General features: G+C 48.3%; 1 protein-coding gene across 17 annotated transcripts in view; it reads left to right on the top strand.

Moving 5' to 3' along the window:
* The window catches only part of MKNK1 (MAPK interacting serine/threonine kinase 1), a 47,893-nt gene extending 30,418 nt beyond the window's left edge, over positions 1–17,475 (top strand). For 10 of the 17 annotated variants that reach the window (XM_033226524.1, XM_033226528.1, XM_033226525.1 and 7 more), the window contains 8 exons: positions 66–139; positions 2,765–2,869; positions 6,418–6,473; positions 9,777–9,872; positions 11,736–11,930; positions 12,935–13,099; positions 14,269–14,312; positions 16,097–17,475. In XM_033226524.1, coding sequence (XP_033082415.1) covers positions 66–139; positions 2,765–2,869; positions 6,418–6,473; positions 9,777–9,872; positions 11,736–11,930; positions 12,935–13,099; positions 14,269–14,312; positions 16,097–16,322 — 961 coding nt within the window. In that variant the 3' untranslated portion in view covers positions 16,323–17,475. The remainder of the gene's footprint in view (positions 1–65; positions 140–2,764; positions 2,870–6,417; positions 6,474–9,776; positions 9,873–11,735; positions 11,931–12,934; positions 13,100–14,268; positions 14,313–16,096) is intronic. The other 7 variants (XM_033226533.1, XM_033226535.1, XM_033226537.1 and 4 more) reach the window with 2 other exon arrangements.
* The last annotated feature ends 2,426 nt before the right edge of the window (positions 17,476–19,901 follow it).

Below are 19,901 nucleotides of genomic sequence, written 5' to 3' on the forward strand. Positions count from 1 at the left end.
AGTAGACTTTAATATATAATACCATTTCCCCCCTTTTCCCTCTCCTCCTATTTTCCCTATTTAAGGAACATTTTGGAGCTGATTGAGTTCTTTGAAGATGACACAAGGTTTTACTTGGTCTTTGAGAAATTGCAAGGAGGTACTTACCGTTGAGTATGTGTGTGGACTTCTGATTAAGACCCAGGGTGGTGATCATCCATCATGAATCCCAGAGACTTCCAAAACGAGTCAAGCTAATAAAAAGGATGAAGGACTTAAAAACTGCCCTTGATTTGGGAGAAGGGAGGCCGGAGGGAAGGATGATAATTAGCATTTTGCAGAGCTTAGAATGTCACCTGTGTGGGTATTTTATAAATGCCTTTTCATTATAATAGGAGTCATATATAGATACACTTAGTCATCGATTTATCAATCCCATTTTGACATGTTCACTATTTAAGTACATTAATTATGGGGTGGAAGCTCTCAAATACATTATGAAGTCTAGAAAGGCTAAAACAGAGGAGAGGAAGGTCCTATTGTTTGGGACACAGACCCGGGATAGAGGGGAAGCCTGAGAATGTGCCATCCTTCAGATGGAAAGATGCCATCACCCACACACACAATCACTGGGGTGTATACTGAAGTTGCTTTTCTGACATAGTGAGGTGGGACAGAGAAGCCCTTTCCCTTCCCAGCACTCCCCCAATCTTGGGGCACACTTGCAAGAATGTCTGGAGCTGCATGGAGGGCCACATGAAGGGGCTTGGTGGCTGAGGGAGCGTGCTTTAGAAACCAACACAACTATGGCTTAACTCTCACTCCATCACTTACCGGCCATGTGATCCTGGGCAAGTCACTTAACCTTTTCCAAACGATATCCCCTTCTATAAAATAGAGATATTGATAGCACCTACCTCACTGGGTTGCTGTGAATAGTAAATGAGATAATTCATGTGAAATGCTTAGCACAGTGTCTGGTAGGCACCAAGGGCCCAATAAATGTTGGCTGCTAATATTATTAAAACAATTTGGTATGCTAGAGGCTGTCTTAGAAGTATGTAGAGTAGACCAGGTGCAGTGGCTCACACCTATAATCCCAGCACCTTGGGATGCCAAGGCAGGCAGATCACTTGAGGTCAGGAGTTCAAGACCAGCCTGGCCAACATGGTGAAACCCGTCTCTACTAAAAATACAAAAATTAGCTGGGCGTGCTGGTGCATGCCTATAATCCCAGCTACTCAGGAGGCTGAGGCAGGAGAATCGCTTGAACCTGGGAGGCAGAGGTTGCAGTGAGGCAAGATCACACCGCTGCACTCCAACCTGGGCAACAGAGCGAGACTCCGTCTCAAAAAAAAGAAAAAGAATGTAGAGCATTACTCTCTGCTTTTCCTTTTAGCCGATTTGAAAACGAGGCTCACTAGAGCAGAGCAAGCTAAGACCTAGTCAGGAGCTGGTTTTCTGGGAATGTTCCCTACCATATTGGGATCCATTGTTTAATCTGGCAAATGAACAGTCTTTGGCAGTTCTTCCCCTTCTCTCATGCTCTCCCCATCCCCCCCCAAAAAAACAGTGGACATGTGCCATTTTTAGGACACAGAGATAATACCTGCAGCCCAGAAATACTGGCTTCTAGTAGTAAACGTAGACCACATGAAACCAAGCCACATGTTCCTGCCTGTGTCTGCCCCTGCACCACCCAACAACACATGACTGACTGTTAAGTACGTGTTTGAAATGCTACATGCAGATGGGATCCTCCGTTGCCATATCAGTAAACTTAATGTAGCTTATTGAGGCCAGACCCAGTGTGCTTGGCTCAAGAGAGTCCATCCCTGCAGCAGTCAGACCACAAGTCCTGCTGGGGCATGTCTGCACAGACTCTGAAGCCTAACTGCCCTGGGCCTAAGTCCTGGTGTCACCCCTTACTGATGCGTAATCTTGGGCAAGTTCCTCGACCGTTTTTCTTTTTGGCTTCAGGATCCCCCTCTGTAAAACGAGGATAAGTATACTGCCCATTTTGTCCAACTGTGGTGAGAGTAAGACAGTTTATTTTGAGTATTCCATAGCACATGGCACTAGTCACTACTCAGTAAATGTTAGCCATTGCCAACAAAACAATGATAAATGGGAACACTCAGGAGGAAAACCCATTTTTCCCCCTTTTCCCAGGCCTTTACATATCTGGCAAGGGTGTGGCATTTCCATTTGAAAGTTTGTGCTCTTGTTTGGATCAGAGATCAGATGCAGGGGAGAAAATGTTGCTACAGAAAGTCCCCCTCAGCTCCAAGTGCCTTCAGTTTTATTCCTTTTGATTGCAGAAGCCAAATCAGCCCCAGCGTTGTTAATATTTTTTGGCTCTATTAATAGTTCTCTCTCGCTTCTGAGCTCCTCATAGACAGGTACAGAAGAGAGCAGTCCAGTTTTGTTTAACAGACATACAAGCTGGTACCTCCTCTGTGCCAGGCCCCACACTTGGAGCTGGACAGGTAGTGATGAATAAGTGATGAATCCCCATGTCCCCACCCCAAGTTTTCGAAACTTGGGAAAACTTGGCCTCTAAGAAGTTAAACGGCCGGGTGCGGTGGCTCACGCCTGTAATCCCAGCAGTTTGGGAAGCTGAGGTGGGTGGATCACTTGGTCAGGAGTTCGAGAGTGAGCCGAGATTGCACCACTGCACTCCAGCCTGGGTGACAGAGCGAGACTTCGTCTCAAAAAACAAAAAAAGAAGTTATACTTACTAGAGCCCAAAAAGGCATTCTTCTGTGTCCCCTCTGCTCCCCAGGTTCCATCTTAGCCCACATCCAGAAGCAAAAGCACTTCAATGAGCGAGAAGCCAGCCGAGTGGTGCGGGACGTTGCTGCTGCCCTTGACTTTCTGCATACCAAAGGTGAACCCAGCCTTTGCCTTGGTGGGTGGGTTGGGCTGGCCAGCCTCTGGGTACCGAGGGAGGTGGTAGGCCAGGCAGAGGGCTGGTGCAGGAGATGGTGTGGCTGGAAGACAGCTTGAGGTTTGAACATGCTCACCCATGGGAGCTGGGGGAGAAACAGTCCAAGATGGCTCCGAGGCTTATGCTGCAAACGGTGGGTGGGTGGTGGAGCTGCTGAGCAGCATAGGGATACAGGAGAAAGAGCAGGGAGGAGAAAGAATAAATTTCACATTGAACAGGGTATGTGTGACTGTGTGTGGATGATGTTTCTTTTCTTAGATTCTTATCGTGTGAGGAATATAAAGCTCATACACAATATGACCTTCTTAATGTGAATATCTTGGTGTTATTCTTTCTAGTCTTTTAAAATACATCACCTCTGTCTCTTTTCAAAATTGGCATGATAGGATATACATAGTTTAATATATCTTGTTCACAGTAAATGAAAAATATATTTTTCTTTTTCCTTTTTTTTCTTTTTTAGACAAGGTCTCAGTCTGTCACCTAGGCTGGAGTGCAGTGGCGCCTTCAGGGCTCACTGCAGCCCCAACCTCCCTGGGCTCCAGTAATCCTCCCACCTCAGCCTCCCAAGTAGCTGGGACTACAGGTGTGTGCCACCACGACCAGCTAATTTTTGTATTTTTTTGTAGAGATGGAGTTTCCCTATGTTGCCCAGGCTGGTCTCAAACTCCTGGGCTCAAGCGATCCTCCTACCTCAACCTCCCAAATTGCTGGGATTACAGGTGTGAGTCACGGTGCCTATCTTATACTTTTCTATTAACATGTACATTTGAGGTATCTGTTGAAGAGCACATTGGTAACTCACAGGTTACTAGATTTGATTTACACTTCAGGTTACAGTCCCTTTCCTATGACTGATTATTTAGGAACTTTTGTAGTGATTTAAATCCTTCCACACATTGTTTTTACATTTCCATAAATCCGTTTGACTATTCCATACTTTTTTTTTTAATTTGCCTAACAGCAGTACCCTGGAAAAAATGAATTCTGGTTTCACGTGTCTTCTAGCTATGTGTTCTATCAGTAATAATGCCTACCCTATGGTGAGAATTTGAGATAATAGCATCATAGACTGTAGTTAACACTGTATAGCACTTGGTATGTGCTAGGCACTATTCTAAGCCTTTTATAGATGAAAAATGTGTATCTTGTGTTTGTATTGTATATGTGCAGCATAGATGGAGTATAGTTCCTGGTATGTCATAGTTCTTCAATAAATACGATTTATTTCCTCCATCCTCACCCCCCCACCAGGAAGAAAGCATTTTTATTCCTAATATTCCCTTAAAGCATTCTGCCTGGTGGGGGTGGGAGTGAAGTGAGTAACTTGTGACTTAGGTCTGCCCCCTCTCTGTTGTGGATGTTGGCCAGCCACATTGGTTGTGGGTGCCTGGGACCAGTGGTAGGCATGCTACTCACACATCCTACCTGGTGCCCACAATCCAGTGCAGGCGAATGTGGCGTGTGTCCAGGAGGTTCAGGTTCATGGAGTCCATCTCCCTCCTCCAGTGGCTGAAAGAGGTCTGCATACCAACAGTGCCCATGTTGGGGCCCTGACTTGCACCTAGGATGAAAACTAGAAGGGGGTGTCTGTGCCTTCCGCAGCATGATGAATAGCAGCAGCTCTGTTTCTGAAAGCTGGGATGCATAGAGGTAACACCTGCCTGACAAAGATTTACAACTGCTCCCCAAACTGCCTCTGTAGACTGCAAAACTGGGTCATGCTTTTTACAAGATCCACCCCTTGGAGGGGTTGGTAAAGGCAGGTTTTATTATTTATTTATTTATTTATTTATTTACAAGAATGCACTGAAGGGAACAGAGGCCGGTGGTGTCTTTGGAGTTCTGAGGCGCTTGTTAACATGTAGCTGGCCAGCTGCCCATGTGACTAGAAGTTGGAGGGGATGAAAAACGATTTCCAGCTGAACTTGGCTGTTTGCTAAATAACTTCACACGGGGAAGATGAATTGGGCAAGAATGGGTCAGCCCTGAAACAAGTTCCATACTTTTAAATACTGGACACATTGCAGCTCAACCTCTGGGAAATGAACCGGAGCAGCCCCATTATTACAGCCTGGCTCTCTGAGTTCTCAGGCTGAGGGACGACTGGGCCATGGGCGCCTATTTGGAGAGTAAGGCTCCATGTGCGACTCGTGATCCTTCTGTGGGAGCACTTGCTGTAATGGAAAATATCTTTCACTTTTAGTGCGGCGAGCTGCAGAGCAGTGCTACTCAATTTGTGCAGCCTGGACTGAGTTGCTCTGGGTTCTCGTTCAATTAGGTGACTGATGAAGTTACTGAGCTTGCTGGAGCTCAGGTTTTTCTTCTTTAGTGAAGTGCCTCCCGTGGCCTGGGCCAGCAGGCCTTTGCCTTCTAGACGGGAATTGGAGGACTGCTGAAAAAGTTGATCACTGAGGGAATTTTAGTGAAGTAGATTTTGCTTTTCCCATCACCCCGAGAATCCGCTGCCGCTTTCCAGTACTTCCAAGCTGTAGCTCTGACTCTTGCTGAGCCTTCCAGCCCTGTGTCTGTGCCGCATGTGCTGTGGAAGGAAAGAGGAAAGGGAGGTTTCTGTGTCCTCCACCAAAACACCATGGCCCTGAGTTAGTTCTTTGTCCCTTTCTTTGGTTGGAAGAGGACTCTCCCCCAGGTGCCTTCTTGGCCAGGTCAGCAGGTTAACCCCTCATGGAACTAAGCTGCTATCTCCAGTCTCCTTCAGGAGTCCTGGCCAAAGTGCAGGGGTTTTCTCTTAAAAACAGCAACCCCGGTGGGCCCGGCATGGCGGCTCACACCTGTAATCCCCATGCTTAGGGAGGCCAAGGCAGGAGGATTGCTTGAGGCCAGGATTTCAAGAACAGCCTGGGCTATAGCGAGACCCCATCTCTATTTTAAAAAACAAAAATAACAGCATCCTGGGGGCAAAGCAGTCTTTGCTGTGCTGCTGGCAGGCTCCCTTGGACATGCAAAGCAGGTGAGAAGGGAATCGGTGACTTTGGGAGATTTGGTAACTAACACTTGCTCCTCTGAACATTCAGAGACTCGCACTGAAGGAATTTTTTTTTTTTAATCGGCCACACAAGAAGAAATGAGGTAAAACAGTTAAGCCCCTGAGATGCTCTTAAACAAGGCACTAATTATTTCTGCATTGCTGTTCCAAGCATTGCCGTTTGCAGAGCTCTCTGCTCTGCATTAGGCCTTCTTCTTGGTGGTCACTGTGGTGCTGAGGGGTAGGCTGGCTGGGATTCATTTAGCCCTTCTTATCCCTGCCAGACTTCGAAACCCTCCTCTTCAAAAGAACCTGCAGAATCAACTGTGCTTTTGGTTTGTGTCTCTGGTTACTTCTGCCTCCTGCAGCTCGTTGATTTTTTAATGTACCGTAATTGGGAATTAATCTGCGAACAACAGCATTTGGAAAAAATTAATTGTGTGTGGAATGTTGGATAATTATGTGCATATGTTAACCATTTTTTTGCTCTTTGTCATGTCAGGCATTGCTCATCGTGATCTGAAACCAGAAAATATATTGTGTGAATCTCCAGAAAAGGTACTTTGGGCCTGATTTGGAATGTTATAGTTTATACCTACCGAGGAAGCCATCCTTGCTTTCAGGATGGATTGTTAGCAGTTCCGTTGGCCTCAGACACCAACTTGAACTGATCATCTTGGACATGTGAGAATGTTACACTTACTGTGTGATGTTTCTGCCCATCCTCATCCTTTCTTCACTCTTGATCATCAGTGTGATTGATGTAAGCCTGAGAGTTTGGAAAATATATGAGACCTACACAAAATTAATATTTTCTAGTCCAGTACACCTACCTTTACTCAGTTGATGTAAGTCGTGAAGACCTTTGTTTTGTTTTGTTTTGTTTTGTTTTGAGATGGGGTCTCACTTTGTCACCCAGGCTGGAATGCAGCAGCATGATCACAGCTCACTGCAGCCTCGACTTCCCAAGCTCAAGTGGTCCTCCCGCCTCCGCTTCCCAAGTAGCTGAGACAACAGGCATGTGCCACCACACCTGGCTAATTTTTGTATTTTTAGTAGAGACAGGGGTTTCACCATGTTGGCCAGGCTGGTCTCAAACTCCTGAGCTCAAGTAGTCCACCTGCCTCGGCTTTCCAGAGTACTGGGATTACAAACGTGAGCCAACACGCCCAGCCAAACAACTTAATCTTATATGAAACAGATCTCTTTAAGTAAACGGAAGTGTATGGTTTAACAAATTCTGTGTTTATTAGGAGAGATTTAGGCCCTGGTGGTGCTGGGGCCCATGTTCACAGCTCTGTGTGTATGTGTATTCAAGAGCATATATATTGTGGTCTGGATGAAGCCCGTAGCTTGTAAATAAGAGGTGGCCTTGAATGAATGAGTCAGTCTGCTACTCACAACTCTTTTATGGGGAATAATAATGGATTTGCTCAAATAAGATCTTGTGACTTCCTGTCATTGGTTCTGTCATAGACCTTTATAATTTATTATTATGATGATTACTACTGATAATTACAGTGAACACTTCTTGACTGTTTACATTGTGCCAGGCACTTATATTTATTTAGTGTTTATAAAATATCATGAGGTAGATACTATTATTACCTTCATTTTATGGACAAGGAAACTGAAACTCAAGTTAGGAAACATGTATAGCCAGTGAGCCATGATCACACCACTGCACTCCAGCCTGTACAGCAGAGACCCTGTCTCAAAACAAGAAAGTGAGGAAAGGAAAGGCAAAAGGGGGGAAGGAGAAAGAGAGGAATAATTGGGGCCAGGCAGTGGCTCACACCTGTAATCCCAGCACTTTGGGAGGCTGAGGCGGGAGGATCACTTGAGGCCAGGAGCTTAAGAACAGCCTGGGCAACAAAGCGAGACCCCATCTCCACAAAAAATTAAAAAATTAGCTGATCACAGTGGTTGCATGCCTGTAGTCCCAGCTACTCAGGAGGCTGAGGTAGGAGAATTGCTTGAGCCTGGAGTTTGAGGCCAGCCTGGGTGATATAGTGAGACCCCTGTCTCTTAAGAAAAAGAGAGGTTAAGTTTCAAAGGACATTATCTATCAAGAAAGTGAAAAGACAATCTACAGAATGCGAGAAAATATTTGCAGATCATATATCTGGTCGAGGTTTAATATCCAAAATATATAAAGGATTCCTAAAACTCTACAACAAAAAGACAAACCAATTTAAAAATGGTCACGGGACTTGAACAGACATTTCTCCAAATAAGGTGCACAAATGTCCAACAAGTACATGAAAAGATGCTCAACATCCTTAGTCATTAGGGAAATGCGAGTCAAAACCACAGTAAGATACTACCACATACTACTAGGTAGGCTGTAATTTAAAAAATGGAAAATAGTTAAGTGTTGTTGAGGATATGGACAAATTGTAACCCTTATACATTGCTGGTGAGATTATATAATGGTGCAACTTCTGTGGAAAAGTTTGGCGGTTCCTCAAAGGCTAAACACAGAATTACCATATGACCCAGCAATTCCACTCCTAGGTATTACCCAAAACAATTGAAAACAGATACTTGTATACCAGTATTCATTACAGTATTATTCACAACAGCCAAAAGGTAGAAACAACTCAAGTGGTCATCAGCAGCTGAACAGATAAACAAAATGTGGTACATACATTCAATGGAATACTAGTCAGCCATAAAATGGAATGAGGTTTTGATACATGAATGAACCTTGAAAACATTATGCTAAGTGAAATAAGCCAAACATAAAAGGACAAATATTGTGTAAATCTACTTATATGAAATATCTTGAATTGGCAAATTAATAAAGTCTTTATTAATTAATAAAATCAGATTGGAAGTTACCCAGGGCTAGGGGAAGAAAGAATGGGAGTTATGGCTTAATGCATATAGAGTTTCTGTTTGGAGTGATGGAAAAGTTTTAGAAACAGATCGTGGTAATGGTTGCACAACTGTGTGAATGTATGTAGTTAATGCCACTAAACTGTCTACTTAAAAATGGCTAAAATCTCATATTTTATACTTTATATTTTACCACTAATGAGAAAGAAGCTAAATGAAAAGAAAAGAAGAAAAATAGAGAAAAGGGGAGGGAGGAAGGAAGGAGAGAAAGAAGTCGAGGGACTTGCCCAGGCTTCCCGGCAAGGACATGGGTCTCAGAGAACCAGCATTTAGTTCACTCGCTGTGCTGCTTACACACCACATAGACCATTCTCATCCATTCTCATGTGTGCACCCAAACTGCCCTCCTGGTTGGCTCCAGAGATGAGGCACCTGTCTGTGGTCTCAGGCACAGCATCCAGTTCTGGTGGACTTGGTTACTGTGTTGATGCCACCTACAGTGACCAACCATCCGTTTTCCCAGGTTTGAGGGGTTTCCTGGAACACAGGACTTTCTGTGTTTAAACTGATCAAGTCCCAAGCAAGCCACCCAAGACAAGTTGGTCACCCTAAGCCACCTGAGGCGGTCAGGGGTTTTACTGCAAGCTCCTTTCTTTGCACTCCACTGAATGGGCTGCAAGAAGTCTGTCTCTCAGGAGTACGTAGTAACTTCCCTAGCTGCTGTGCTGCAACCTTTGCCAGCAAGAGTTCCATACTTACTTTGGTCTGAGTTCACAATAATCTGACACCAAATAATTCACCCATTTTTCCCTTAGTTGGGAAATGAGAGAGCACAGGAAATAAGACACTTGGGAAGAAATCCTCAGAGGACTTCTTGTTAACCTCCGGAGAGCAAACATGACCTAATAAAACCAGCTGCGGTGTGACAGCCACTCAGCCATGCACCCATGCAGCCATGCCTGGCTCCTCTTGCCCTGTAGTTTCTTATGTCTGTGACCTGGCTTCTGTTTTCCTTTTCAGGTGTCTCCAGTGAAAATCTGTGACTTTGACTTGGGCAGTGGGGTGAAACTGAACAACTCCTGCACCCCCATAACCACACCGGAGCTGACCACCCCAGTATGTATGCTTCCTCTGGGCTCCTAAGTATTTGGAGTGTTTCCCTGATCCAGAGCTGGGAGGTCCAGAACAGAGGGTTAAGGATGGAAAACCAACTGGACCTATCTTCCTGCTGCCTGAGTGGTCATTTTGCTTACTGCTCTGTGTTCGTGGCTCTCAAGCCTTCCCTGACCCCTTAGTTGCTAATGAAACTGACACTTGGACTGTTAGTTTGGGCTGGGTCCTCTCTGCTGATGAAGAGACAAATTATATCTATAAGCACAGGCTGGCCGTTTGCAGTGGCTCATGCCTGTAATCCCAGCACTTTGGGAGGCTGAGGTGGGCGGATCACCTGAGGTCGGGAGTTTGAGACCAGCCTGACCAACATGGAGAAACCTCGTTTCTACTAAAAATGCAAAATTAGCCAGGCGTGGTGATGCATACCTGTAATCCCAGCTACTTGGGCAGCTGAGGCAGGAGAATCACTTGAACCCGAGGGGCGGAGGTTGCGGTGAGCCGAAATCGCACCATTGCACTCCAGCCTGGGCAACAAGAGCGAAACTCTGTCTCAAAAAAAAAAAAGCACAGGCTGAACTGTGACTCCTGACCCAGGTGAAGATAGACCCTACTCCCAGGCCAGCCCTTTTGCGTATGAGCATTTGGTAGTTCTGTAAGCCCCATTCCCACTGCTGAAGGCACAGCGCAGGCCCTTTGTGATGTGGGATGGAGAGCTGTCCTCCCTGGCTGCAGAGGATAGTCTGTCTGTGGTGGGAACTGTGAGGTCTCAGTCTGTATGCACGTGGGATCGCTTGGCCAAGTTAGCCTGTTTACTTCTCTGATTTCACATTTCATGACCAGATGGTGCTGCTTGGAGCTACTTCTTCCTAACACATCTCTTGTACAACTAATAGAGTATAATTCTGATTCTTTTGAGATTTGTATGCTTCATAAGTAAATTTTCCTAATAACCCTTTTAAGACATGCCCTTAATATGCCTGTGTTGCATCTTATTCTAAACAACATTATCAGGAATGTTTATTAGCTTCTAACACACCGGGCTACCTTGTTTTCGAAGTCATTAACTCTAAATGCCAATAACAAAGAAAATATCCTTTCTTGAGAACACTTACCGTCTTTCAGTCAAATTAGTTTTGCAGGGTGTGTGGAGGGGGAGGTGGTTGTTTCTTGGTGAGCCTGAAATAGTGAAGAGTGGAGCAAAAAGAATGTGTTTGATTCCTATCAGCCGTTTTCTACACAAGTGGGAGAGAAAGGAATATTGGATTCTGGTCCTAGGTGTGCCATTGATGTGCTCAAACAAATCCCTGTCCTGTTCTTGGCCTTGCCTTTGCCATCTATATAAATGGGAGGGGTGGGAAGGTTGGATTTGTCCTAAGAGCTTTTCTAGCTTTGATGGTCTCTTAATTCTAAATTCTTACACTTCCTGCTCTGAGCTAGCAGGGGAGCTTGACAGGATTCACTTTAAGAAATCTTGCTGTGTGGAACTGGATCTCCCTCCCAGAGCCATAGTCTTTGTGCATTTAAGTACCTGTACATGAAATATCTGTTTATAGGAAGCTGAGGCAGGGAGAGATTCCTGGAACTTCTTGGCCAAGGGTCTTTGCCTACTGGAGGAGGAGCTGGAAGGATAAGGTGACCAGAACTGCTCCTCTGGATACTGGGGAATGATGGGGCTCAGTCTGCAGGTGCCTTGGTGGCATCAGGCGGCTCACTGGCTGGCCTTCCTGATGACTTCCTGCTCTGTCTCCCATCCTTCCAGCCTCCTGCTCCAGTCCCATCACAGTCTGCTCTCTGCCATCCCCTCTGCTGTAACTAAGCCTCTCTGTTCTCTGCCATCTCCCCCTCCCCCAACCCTGGCCCCCACAGTGTGGCTCAGCAGAATACATGGCCCCTGAGGTGGTGGAGGTCTTCACAGACCAGGCCACATTCTACGACAAGCGCTGCGACCTGTGGAGCCTGGGCGTGGTCCTCTACATCATGCTGAGCGGCTACCCGCCCTTCGTGGGCCACTGCGGGGCTGACTGTGGCTGGGATCGGGGTGAGGTCTGCAGGGTGTGCCAGGTGAGTGCGGCCCCAGGAAGCACTGCATAGACCCTGCTTGGGGTCAGTGTGGTTGGGGGATGCCAAGCAGGACTGGGCTGGCAGAGCATTCCTGATCAGGATGGGGGCTCACAGTGCCCTCTTCCCGTCTTGTCAGGGTGGCCACAAGGTAAAATAGAGATAATCAGACACTGTGCCCAGCTGGGAGCTCAGGGCAGGATTGTTAGAGAAGATCATGCCTGAAGTGACTCTTTTTTTTCTTTTTTTTTTTCTGGGACGGAGTCTCGCTCTGTTGCCCAGGCTGGAGTGCAATGGCGTGATCTTGACTCACTGCAACCTCTGCCTCCTGGGTTCAAGCGATTCTCCTGTCTCAGCCTCCTGAGTAGCTGGGACTACAGGTGTCTGCCACCACATCTGGCTAATTTTTGGTATTTTCAGTAGAGACAGGGTTTCACTGTGTTAGCCAGGATGGTCTCAATCTCCTGACCTTGTGATCCGCCTGCCTCGGCCTCCCAAAGTGCTGGCATTACAGGCGTGAGCCACCGCGCCCAGCCTTGAACTGACTCTTAAAGGGGGCATCCTGCCCTGGGGAAGAGGGACAAGAATCACAAGTAGAAGAAACAGCACAGGCACAGACGTGGACACATGAAATAGCTGGAGTGTCTAGGAAGGAAAAGTGGAGTAGTAGGTTGGTGGTAGTGGGAGATGAGGCCTGAGAGGTTCACAGAGAGTCCTCTAGGAAGAGCCAGGGAATTTGGGCTTTGTTATGTGGGCGATCTCCACTCATCACCCATCCAGCCCACCAAGGGCATAGCCATCCTGGCCTGCCAAGGGCATTCTGTCTAGTTTGCTCATCTAGGGGATAGTGCGGGGTGAGTCTGGGAAGAGGCCGCAGTCTGTGGCATCCCCAAGCCATGAGCTGCAGCCACAGCTGAGATCAATTGAAGCTGGTTGATCAAAACAATGACAGGCACACCCTGCCCATCCCTGGCAGTGTGGCCTCAGGAGGAATCTTTTGTACCTAGAACAAGCTATTTGAAAGCATCCAGGAAGGCAAGTATGAGTTTCCTGACAAGGACTGGGCACACATCTCCAGTGAGGCCAAAGACCTCATCTCCAAGCTCCTGGTGCGAGATGCGAAGCAGAGACTTAGCGCAGCCCAAGTTCTGCAGCACCCATGGGTGCAGGGGGTGAGTGACTCCAGGGAGGGGTGTTTTCCACCATTCCAGGCCTGTGCCATGGCCACAAGGAAGCTGTCATGCCAGTGAGTGCTGAGCACCAGCCTTGTGCCTGGCACAACTGAAGCAGACAGTGTCTATCCCTGTGTGTGTAGAGCGAATCAACTCCTCCTGTTACCCCAGACTGAGCCCCTTATAGACCATAGACTTGGCTCTAACCTTGGCCACAGACTGAGCCCCAACAGAGTCCTCTGGGGATTTGTTACCTGCAAGCATCCTGTTGTCATTTGAAGTCTGTAGCATCCTCCCCTTATATAGAAGCATCATTAGCTGAGAGCACCCAGAATTGAGCAAGGCCTTGCTGCGCTGATTGGTGTGTGGCCGAGTTGGGGCACATAGGTTCTCCTCATGGTCTGGGAGTCTGGGTACAGCTGGCCTTAAAGGCAAATGATGGTATTTTTTCCCTAAGTTTAAAATTCATGTTTTCACTAGAAAACATTTTTTAGAATCCTCCTTGGAGGGCAGAAACCTCTGCCCTCAAAGGGGTCTGCCACAGGCTCCCATGACTTACTGGTCTCCTTGGTGTGCCAGGCCCTGGCCAGCCTCAGCTACCCTACCAGTGGAAAGAGGCAAGCATTGGCAACCTGTGTTACAGTCAGGGACCCCCTTTGAGTGTCTAAGTGACTCATTCCCAGACCCATAAGTGAGCACCTACCACATGCCAGAGGGACAAGTGAGATCCAGTCCCTGTGTCGACGCTCTAGTGGAGAGAATAGACGAGGGGATAAGTTACAGAGCTTCTAAAAAGTGCTAGGGGCACAAAGGGAGCAGGACCCCACTCCCCACCCCGGGCCTGAGACTGAGGCAGGAAGGTGGCAGGGAAGGGGAAATGTGCGTCACAGGTGAAGTGACCCTTGAGCTGGGTCCTGGGGGATGATTAGGACTTTGCCAGACAAAGGTAAAGAGGGGCTTTCCATGCAGAAGCAGCTGTGTTGGGGGCTATGACTGCAGATTGTACCTTCCTTGCTCTGCTTGGAAGGCCTGACCCTGCAAGCAAGCAGAGCCCAGTCCCTGTGCTGGGCCAGCAGCCTATAGTCACCTACCCACTGCTGGCTTGGGCGGGGCAGCCCTTGGAAGGAGGGAGCAGTGCTTTACCTACACATCTGTCCTTCCCATTCTAGCAAGCTCCAGAAAAGGGACTCCCCACGCCGCAAGTCCTCCAGAGGTAAATGCTCTGACCACCCCCACGCCCTGCTCTTCCTCAAGCTCTCAGCCACCATGGGGGTGGAGGTGGGGCCTGGGGAGCCCATCTCTAGGCTCAAGTAGCCTTCTCCAAAGGGGCTCCCTGCCCATTTCCCCTCCTCACTCTCTTTTCCTCTACTCTGGATCTATCTCCCACCCTTCCCTGCCTTCACCTAGATTGCTTCCTCTGCCCTCCAGCACCTTAAAGGCCCCTCCTAGCACTGTTGGCAGGAAAAAAAAAAACAAAAAACAAAAATCTGTTTTTCCCATTGAAATGTAACTTACAGCCCAAAGACAGACCTTACCCGTGGGTTATTCACACGCGGCTTCCCTCTGCCCTTGCATGTGGTGAAAGGAGCAGGAGTGAGGGGCACGTACAGTACTAGACGGATGGTGATAATAGTGGCCACCAGGATTAAGGCCTTACCATGGCCAGGCATGGTGGCAGTGCCTGTAATGCCACCTACTTGGGAGGCTGAGGCAGGAGAATCGCTTGAACCCAGGAGGTGGAGGTTGCAGTGAGCCGCGATCGCACCACTGCACTCCAGCCTGGGCAACAGAGCAAGAATCCGTCTCAAAAAAATAATAAGTCCTTACCACATGTCAGACGTGGTGCTAAGGGCTGGATATAATTATATCCATAATCTTCACATAAATTTAAGAGAGGTGTTCTAGATGAGAGAGGTGAGGAGTGGCAATCAAGTTAACTTGCTTAAGGCTACACAGCAGCCCTGGGCTGTTTGACTCTGGAGCCCTTTCACAGCCGGATTGCCCTGTTCCCAAAGAGCCAGGGCTAAGCAGTGTGGGAAACCGTTTTGGCACCAGCCTCATGGCCAGCTTTTAGGAGCTACACAAGGAAGTTGTACACCTCTGTAATCTCAATTCGTGTGACCCAGTTGCTATTGCCCAGTTTGAGTTCCTACCTGACTCTCTAGAGCAGCCTTCAGATGCCTTTAGGTGCCAAACCTCAGATCCACCTTAGAAGATTTATTCTGCAAACCTGAAGTGCCTGTCCATGCTAGTCCTGAGCTAGGTGCTGGGGACGTGGCATAAGCGGTGCAGGCCTTGCTCTGGGAGCTTTTTCCCCACCCGGGCCGGGAGAGGGAGGGACAGGCGCATTTAATGTGCCCGGTCTCTGCCTCTGGTAGACCTGTATGTAGAGTGGTGGAAGCTCAGAGGAGGGTGCCCTGAGGAGAAGAGGGAGCTTGCCCTTACCATCAAGTCCAGGGATGGTACTTGGGGCTCAAATTACAATCCCTCAGTCAAGCAAGATTCCAAACCTAGGCAAGAACTACTTTGGAGAGAGCAGCCCGTCCCGGCTCTGGGAAATCTGGTGGGAGTGTAGCACCACAGCAGCGAGTGGGAGTGTCCTAGAGCTGGCCTGGCTGACCCTAGAGTCCTGATCCTCTTTTCTTTCTTTTTTTTTTTTTTTTTTTTTTTTTTTTTTTTGAGGCAGAGTCTCGCTCTGTCGCCCGGACTGGAGTGCAGTGGCCGGATCTCAGCTCACTGCAAGCTCCGCCTCCCGGGTTTACGCCATTCTCCTGCCTCAGTCTCCCGAGTAGCTGGGACTACAGGCGCCCGCCACCTCGCCCGGCTAGTTTTTGTATTTTTAGTAGAGACGGGGGTTTCACTGTGTTAGCCAGGATGGTCTCGATCTCCTGACCTCGTGATCCGCCTGTCTCGGCCTCCCAAAGTGCTGGGATTACAGGCTTGAGCCACCGCGCCCGGCCCTGATCCTCTTTTCTGTGCTTTCCCCCGGCCCTGCAGGAACAGCAGCACAATGGACCTGACGCTCTTCGCAGCTGAGGCCATCGCCCTTAATCGCCAGCTATCTCAGCACGAAGAGAATGAACTAGCAGAGGAGCCAGAGGCACTGGCCGATGGCCTCTGCTCCATGAAGCTTTCCCCTCCCTGCAAGTCACGCCTGGCCCGGAGGCGGGCCCAGGCCCAGGCAGGCCGTGGTGAAGACAGGAGCCTGCCCACAGCACTCTGAAATGCTCCAGTCACACCTTATAGACCCTAGGCCTGGCCAGGCATTGTCCCCCTGGAAACGTGTGTGGCTAAAGTCTGCTGAGCAGGTGACAGCATCTGCTCTGTGGCTCCACTCAGGCTTTTTCATCTACGAAGGCCCTAAAGTTCCCACAACCCCTATTTCCCTAGGGTCCTGGAGGAAAAAGCTTTTTCCAAAGGGGTTGTCTTTGAAAAGGAAAGCAATCACTTGTCACTTTGCATAATTGCCTGCAGCAGGAACAGCTCTTCGCTGGGCTCCACCTGCTCACCGCCTGCAGATCTGGGATCCGGCCTCCTCTCACCGCTGTAGCAGCGGCTGCGGCTGCAGCCTGCAGGGAGAAGCAAGAAGCATCAGTTGACAGAGGCTGCCGACACGTGCCTCTTCCCTCTCAGCTCTGTCACCCTCCTCTGGCGGTCCTTCCACCTTCCTCTGTCCTCCGGATGTCCTCTTTGCCCGTCTTCTCCCTTGGCTGAGCAAAGCCATCCCCTCAATTCAGGGAAGGGCAAGTAGCCTTCCTCATTCAGGAAATCAGATCAGTCTTCCGGTCTGCAGCACGGAGAAGCACATAATCTTTCTTTGCCGTGACTGAAATGTGTCCCTCATTTATCATCCCCTTTGATTGTGATTGCTGCTAAAGTCAGTTGTATTTTGTTTTTTTTTTAAAAAAAAGTTTGTTTTTTTTTTTAACCATGCTGTTCCAGCAAAGATGGGACCTGAATCTCCCACTGCAAGCCCATGAACTTCCCAGAGAGTGTAACGGCTTGCTCTTTCTGGAATGTCCATGCATTTGGCTTTTAATCAACAGTGCCCTATTCCAACTGATTTTAAGCTGTTCCTATGACAAACTTAGAGGCAGCGTCGGTGTCTGCTGCTGTGTCCCCAGGTCTTGTGTGGGTGGCACAGGTCTGGGCAGTTAGATGGAGCTCTGTGCCTGGGGTGAAGCCTCACTGCCCTGTGTGATCGATGCAGTGCCTGCTGCCCGAGTTCGTGAAGGTACAGCCATTCAGATAAGCTGAACTGTTGAGTTACATAAAGAAAATAGATTTGCATTTGTCAGGCAGACGTTTATACAACACCATGGTGCTTTTATACATTGTGCTTATTTTAATAAAACTGAAATTCTAGCTGTGGCCTATTTGGTGGTCCTTTTTTTTACCTGCAGACCTGAGAAGGAGACTGGCCTTCTAAACTGGGGCTAAGTCCAGCCAGGTGGGGAGAAGGTATCTCTTATCAGGACCCCTGAATAAAAACCACATTTGACCCAAAAAACAAGGTGAAGAAGAAATTGCTTTTTTTTTTTTCTAGGTGAGGAAATGAAATTCATTGAACATTTATCAATTGCTTCTTCTGTGCCAGGACCCAGAAATGAGTAAGAAACAGCCTCTGCTTTCTAGGAGCTCCCCATCAAGTGGTAGAGGTGGTGTCAGCGACCATGACACAGGAGACTTCAGAATGTACTTTGATAGATGTCCTCTGTGCCCAGCAGCCCATAAGCAGGAAACAAATTTCCCCTCTGTCTAAAGCATTACTAAGCCTTTATCAAGGGGGTGTCATGTGCCCGGGACTATGCAACAAAGAAAAATGGCACCTCCCATCCACAGCCCTCATGTACATCATGCAAAAGACTTTGGTGTCCATTGTCCCAGGCGATCCTCAGAGCCAGACAGGAGAGGACTGGGGTGGAAAGGACCTTTATAAGTTCCCAAGGAGGTGGCAAGGGAGGTCTGAGTGTCTGGGCAGTGGACTGGGTGCTGGTGACAGCTGCTTTCCCTCGGGAGTTCAGAGGGGAGATGGGATTAGGGCTCTTCACTTGGGACAGGTGACGGGCCAGGCTCCCAGCTGTCCTATGCCATGAATGCCTCCCCGTTGGCAATACATACAGTTTGTTGACAGTCTTCCCTTGACAGTAACCCTGACACCCTCACATCCCTTTTCATCTACCTGGAGTGGGCTTGGTGAGGAAAACAGACCTGCAAAATCTGACCCTTTTGGCCCACAGACTCCCAGTCCCTGGAGACCCAGAACTAGGATATGAGTTCTATCCCTGAACTGCAGCCCGGCCTAGTGGGAGGCCCAAGAGGAATGTGACTTCAAGGGGGCTTCCTAGGTCAAGCACTCGTCACCCCTGGCCCACACCCTGCCCAGCTGCAAGTCCCCCAGACTCTCAGGCCTCTGTGCCTTGGCTCAAGCTGTGCCCTGTCCCAGCCCACCTCCCCAGCCTGGCCCACCTGGCAAGGCCCCTCTCATCCTGCATGGCTCTGCTTAAACGCCGTGACCTTGGTTTTGGCTGACCTTGGTTTTGCCAGCATTGTCATCCACTTACTAAGTAACAGGTACTTTCTAAGAAGTTTACAGGCATTAGCATTTAATTCTCAGCAGTCCTATGAGGTAGGTACTATTATTTTATCCCACTTGACATGAAAAACCAAGCAGAGAAAGGAAAAATAGCTTGCCCAGGGCTATACAGCTAGGAATGGTGGAACTGGAATTCCCTCCAGGAAGGCTTGGGACCCAGCGCTGTGCTGCCTGCATTCAAATCCCTGCTCTGCCACTTACTAGCTCTGGGGCTTGGGCCAGTTACTTAATCTCTGAGTTTCTTCAACTATAAATGGGGATGATAGTGCTTACTTCATAGTAGTGTTGTGAAAGTTACAAATTAATAAATACGAAGTGTTGAGAGCAGTTCCAGGCCCACATAGTAAGTGCTCCATAAATGTTAGCTATTATAGTTTTAGCTAATCAAGTAGTCCCCATTGATCCACAGTTTCACTTAATTCCATAATTTCATTTACCTGTGGTCAAAATAGGTGAGTACGACACAATAGGATATTTTGAGAGAGAGACCACATCCATATAACTTTTATTACAATTGTTCTATTTTGTTAATCTCTTCCTATACCTAATTTAGAAATTAAACTTTATCACAGATATGTATGTATAGGAAAAATCGTAATATATAGAGTTTAGTACTGTCCGTGGTTTGAGATATCCACCAAGGGTCTTAGAACGTGTCCCCTAGGGATAATGGGGGACTCCTGTATTTACTGTTGTCTGCCAGGGCAGAATTACACAACTCACAGTCCCAGTGCTGGAGACGAGCCCTCCCTGGTCCTTGGCTCCGGGAGCACTCTTCAGAAGCACTGTGTGCTGTGGAGATAGATCTGGGCCTCTTCAGATGAGCCAGGCCTCTGTCCCTCTGTGGGATCCTCCTGCGGACAGGCTGCTCCATCCCTCCGGGATGCAGTCCCTGGCCCAGAGGGGCAGCTGTGGCACAAGGGGAAGAGCCTGACGTGAGGACCGGAGCCCTGGGTTCCAGTACTGCCACTACTCACTGGTGACCTTGGAAGTCCTGGCTCTGCTGGACAGAGGCAGATCCGGCAGACGCACTGAGGCGGCTCTGAGACCGCAGAGCCCCTTCCAGGCATGGGATCTGCGATGATGGAAGGCAGCTCCCCAGCTCCAGAGCTCTCGCGTGGGCGGGGCCTAGAAGGAGAGAGCTGGTCCCAGCCAGTTGGAGCGTCTCAAGCCTCAGACCTCTCTTCTAAAACCTAATGATCAGGC

Source organism: Trachypithecus francoisi, unplaced genomic scaffold, assembly GCF_009764315.1.
Source record: "Trachypithecus francoisi isolate TF-2019V2 unplaced genomic scaffold, Tfra_2.0 Lachesis_group12, whole genome shotgun sequence".
NCBI lineage: Eukaryota > Metazoa > Chordata > Mammalia > Primates > Cercopithecidae > Trachypithecus > Trachypithecus francoisi.